The following is a 4,866-nucleotide window of genomic DNA, read 5'->3' as shown; positions in this document are numbered from 1 at the left end:
GTCCCAGGCTGCTCCAAGCCCCAGTGTCCAACCTGGCCTTGGGCATTGCCAGGGATCCAGGGGCAGCCACAGCTGCTCTGGGCACCCTGTGCCAGGGCCTGCCCACCCTCTCAGGGGAGGTCATTAGATTGACAGGGAAAATGAAGGAATAATAGGAAATAAAGAATTAAGGAAAACAAAGGTGTGAGATCTGTCATCCTCTTTAGCAGCCGTGATTTGTTTCTCTCCTCATTTCAAGACCTGACACAAGATACCAAGGACAAAGCTGGTATCAAATCCCTCCCTATCCAAATGCTTGGGATGCTGTCAGGGGGGATTTACCTTCAGATTTAGGGGCTGTGTGGGTGCCCCAGGCAGGGCTGGTCCCATCACAAGTCGGGTGCTGCTGTAAGAGGTGCCACAAGGACAGGAACTCTCTGAGTGCAGTTTTCCTCTGCCTCCTTTGTGCAGGACCCGCACCAGCTGCATTCCAGGATGGAACTCTACGGCTATCCCTTAAAAGCCAAGTTTAACCAGCCACGGCCACCACCTCCCAAGGTCCTGCCGGCCACCAACACCATGACCACCAGCTACAAGAACCGCATTCCCTACCATCCTGAGAGCTTCAGCATGCCATGGATGCCCAACTCCTACTACAAAGCAGCTGCCCTCAACCCAACCTTGTCTCCCCTCACTGAAAGCTTCCCGGGGCTTCCCCCCACCAAGATAGTTCCTTTTATTTCCGAGAGACCCAACGGTGTCTTCAGCCGGCACTCGCTGGATGACTGGCACAGGTCCAACATGACCAACTACAAGGAGTCGGAGACCACCCGGCACAACGCAGAGCGCCTGCGGGCTGACCTGACCCGCACCATCAAGGACGTGTACCAGCAGGCCAAGAGGACCCAAGGGGAGAGCACCAAGAACCTGGGAGAGCGCGTCAATGACATAGAGTACTGGAAATCCGAGCTCTGCATCGAGCTGGATGCCATGATCAGGGAGACCAATTCCCTGATGGACATGCAGAAACGGCTGGAGAGAGCCTTGGCCGACACCGAGGGCCCCTTCCAGGTAGGGACCCTGCAGCCCCCAGCCCAAACATCTGCAGCCACTCAAACCTCTCATAAAGTTCATCCCAGCTCTGTAACACTGGAAAGTTTTCATGGAGAGCCCATTAGTTGAGTCAGTGGTAAACAAATCCCCTGCATCTGCTGCGTTCCCCTCCAGCACATGCTGAGCACATCACTGCAGTGTTTGTTTAACCAAGTATTTCCCTATCCAAAATCCCGGTTTGGGACACAGAAGGCCATGTCTTACTACGAGGCTCTGGGGAGGTCGACAGCGAGCCTGACACAGGTCCCTGCATTCAGCTGTGGTGGCCCAGGGACACGCGGGCTCCCTCCCACTGGTTCCGTGCTGAAGTTGCACTTGGCTGCTGCTGTCAGCTCACCCAGCTGCCTCGGGCAGCTTTTCCCAGGCTGCCATCCCTGTGCCCACCGGAATTTTCTTTTCCTGCATTCCCTGACATGGGCACTGTCCCTGCAGGGAGCCCTGCCCCTGCAGCCAGCACTGATGTCATGACATGTCCCCACCAGGTCGCTCACAAGTGTTTGCTCAATCGGGAGAAGAGGATGGGCATCGACCTGGTCAATGACGACGTGGAGAAACAGCTCATCACAGTAAGTTTGGCAGCACACATCGTGTGCCAAAGTTATTTTTACCTAAACTCCCCTGAACAAGTTTGGCAGCCCTGTTCCCTCACTGGCTCTTCAGCGCTGGTGAGGTGCTAAATTCTTCAACTCTCCAAACCTGCTGGGGCAGGGGCTGGTGTTCCCACTCAGCAGCGTGTCCATGGGAGAGGAGGGAAGAGCTGGAAACCAGCCGGGTTTGTGTGGCTTATCAGGGTCCTCTGTCCCTCTTTGAGGAGTCTGTGAGGTGGCCCTGCCTTTCAGAGTCCTGCCAGCACAGACCTCTGTTTATTTATCTGATCTGTCTCTGTATCTATAGCACATTCTATATATTACACACACACGCAGATGGAGAGGGCAGGGTGTGCCTGAGCTCGTCTGCTTTCCCCAGCTATATTAGCTGGGCTAATAAAAGGTACTCATTCCACTTCCCCCAGCTCTGCTCTGCTCAGGGCAGTGTGGCTGCAGCAGGACTGACACTCTGTGTGCTCAGGCAATGGATTTGATAGAAATCATAGAAACCTGCACTCCTGCCTGCCTTTATCTAGGCTGCTTTAAATCATGAATTAAAAGCAAACATGAGGAGAGCTGGCACAGCAAATGGGATCCTAATGCAGGGTACAGCGAAACAGAATCACTGCAAAAGCCTCACAAAACTGGGAAGGAAATTGCAGCCCCTGGGCCTGTGAAGTCACTGCTCTCTTAGAAGATGTTTTGTTATGAGTCAGGCCCTGAAAATTTAAATGATTAATTTAAAAGTCCTGAGGGTTTAGGAAATTTATCAGAGCTGGTATCTCCATAATGCCATTTGGGTTTTTAAGTGTTTGGGATGCATTTAGGCTGTGCTTTCAGCTGGCTCCTGCAGACAGGAGGATTGAAAATCCCTGGGTTTGGAGCACTGCTCACCAGCCTCTGGAAACCTTCACGGGGGCAATAGGCTTGTGCTGGAGTCAAGGGAGCCGAGAGCAGCACGAGCCTTCCTCCAGGGGAGCTGAACCCTGCCTAGAACTGACTGGGGATTTACACCAAAGTCCTCTTGTCCCATATGGATGGGATTTCTTGTGGGGAGGAAAATGCCCTGGGACTGGGGATGGGGATGCGTGGCACTGCTGGCCCAGGGTATCACTGTGCCTGTTCACATCAGGTCAGGATCTGGCTCTGTCTCCCTGTGATGGAACCAAGCAGCCCTGGCCATTGATGTCAAGATGAAAAAACTCGGGAATCCACCCTGGAAGTGATTTCAGAGACCTTGGCCATGGCCACAGCCCCCTCCTGTCCCCTGCTGGTGCCTGGCCATGGCTCAGCTACACAAGCACTGGGGCTGGGGGGCCCTTCCTGCAGCCCCTGTTTGCTGTGGGGGAAAGGGGAGCCCTCGCTGTGTGCGAGGCTGGAGAGGCCCGAGGGGAGCAGTGCCCCCGATGTCTGAGCACCGAGGCTGATGGGGTCTGTTCTGCCTTCGCCCAGGAAATCAAGACCATCAGGTCCTGCCGGGAGAGGTTACAGCAGTGCCTGGACACGGTGAATTGCCAGCTCATGTAAGGAGGGCTCTGGGCCCCTGCTGCAGGGCTGATGTGCAGCTGTGCCATGGCCCCCAGCAGATCCCTGCGGTCAAAGCCCTGCAGGCTCCACGGGAGGCAGGCAGGGATGCTCCGGGAGCTGCAGGGGAATGGGATGGGCAGGAAACCATCCCACGCCTCCATCCCGACTGAGGCCTGCACTTTGTGTGTTCCAGGTGCAACAAGGAGGCCCGGCAGGAGCTGGAGAAGGACCTGGCTGACAAACAGATGGGCCACCACATCGACAGCAAGTGCTACCAGCTGAAGAACACCTCCAGAGGCATCCACTACTACAAAGGCGTGGAGAGGGTCGATGCCACGTGAGCACGGGGGGCCCTGGCGGGCACAGACCCTGTCCCGGGCAGGGAGCTGGGATTTCCTGGCCCACTCTGAAGGCACATCCATCCCTCCTGGAGACACCCACCTCCAGGGCTCGTTTCCCTCTGGTCTCTCCAGGCGGAGAAGAACCCTCTGCTTTCAGATGGATGCTGAGCACCCGGCAGGCGAAAGCGAGCCCGAGCTAATTAAACATTAGATCAGGGCTCAGAGCTTAATCTGCAAACAAATTCAGCCCAGCACCTCTGCACAGCTCATTAAGTTCATGCATATTTTCAAAGATGTGTCAGTGCTTGCCTGAGTGCTCCTCACTGATGGAAAGTCTGGGGGCTCACCCCTGCATGGAGAGGGCCTGGCAGGGAGCCGAAATGACCCAGAAAATAAAGAAGTGAGAGCATGGTCCTGCAACAGAGTTCAGCTGCCTTTGAGTGCGAGGAATTCAGCTTTGGCTCTGCAGTAAATGAACAGTGACCTAACCCAGCACTCACAGAGAGATGCCCTAAGTGGCAAAGGGCTGAGAGAATAAATCTGCTCACACACACCCATGAGGTTTATGGAGAGGCACAGATTGATACCGTTTTTTTAATAGTTTGAATAATTATTCACAGTAGAGCTCAGACACATTTAAACAGGCAAATGGATTGCAAAGGATTGAGGCTAAAATTCAGAGGAGGGTAAAATGTGCCGAGAATCAGCAGGTTTTAAATGGAGCTTATGTGGTATTTAAGTCCTTTGTTGACCTTGTTCTGGACTACTGCACAGGCAGGAACTTCATCCCAAATGCACAGACAGGGAACGGAGTGGGATCTAAAGCTTGTTCGGTTTAGTGGGAGACTGAGATGGGCTGTGAGCAAAAGGAATTGACTGAATTGTGATGTGTGTGTCCTCGTGGGGCTGGGAACTCCTTGGCTCTTAATGCCTCGAAGGTGTAAATAGGAGCTCTGACTGGAATCTCTGTTTTTTATGGGACAATCTTTTGTTTGTCTGAGCTTTCACAAGCTGTCTTCATGAACATGCCCTCATTTGATAAATATCATCAAACAAACGGGGTCCAGATGTTTCACTTCCATGTAATTTAATTAAGGGCGCAGATTTCATTTGCATCAATCTCCACCCAGGCTCAGCAGCGTGGGTTTGCCAAGGGCCTGTCCTCTCCTCCCGCAGGGTCTCGGTGCCAGAGACGTGGGCCAGGTTCACGGACAACAACATCTTCCGCTCGCAGAGCGCGCGCGCGACCTCGGCCAAGCTGCGCGCGAGCACCGAGAGCCTCCTCATGGGCACGGCCGACGAGATGTGGCGGCAGTTCA

The 4,866-nt window shown here is 54.2% G+C and overlaps 1 protein-coding gene across 1 annotated transcript in view; it reads left to right on the top strand.

Annotated features, from left to right (window-relative positions):
• Positions 1-4,866, top strand: part of TEKT3 (tektin 3) — a 7,733-nt gene that overhangs the window by 1,003 nt on the left and 1,864 nt on the right. The window contains exons 2-6 of the mRNA XM_008631616.2: positions 451-1,050; positions 1,575-1,658; positions 3,132-3,202; positions 3,400-3,543; positions 4,724-4,862. Coding sequence (XP_008629838.1) covers positions 475-1,050; positions 1,575-1,658; positions 3,132-3,202; positions 3,400-3,543; positions 4,724-4,862 — 1,014 coding nt within the window. The 5' untranslated portion in view covers positions 451-474. The remainder of the gene's footprint in view (positions 1-450; positions 1,051-1,574; positions 1,659-3,131; positions 3,203-3,399; positions 3,544-4,723; positions 4,863-4,866) is intronic.

Source organism: Corvus brachyrhynchos, unplaced genomic scaffold (assembly GCF_000691975.1).
Source record: "Corvus brachyrhynchos isolate BGI_N302 unplaced genomic scaffold, ASM69197v1 scaffold904, whole genome shotgun sequence".
NCBI lineage: Eukaryota > Metazoa > Chordata > Aves > Passeriformes > Corvidae > Corvus > Corvus brachyrhynchos.
The sequence above is the reverse complement of the archived record's forward strand: the minus strand, read 5'-3'. Positions and strand labels throughout refer to the sequence as shown.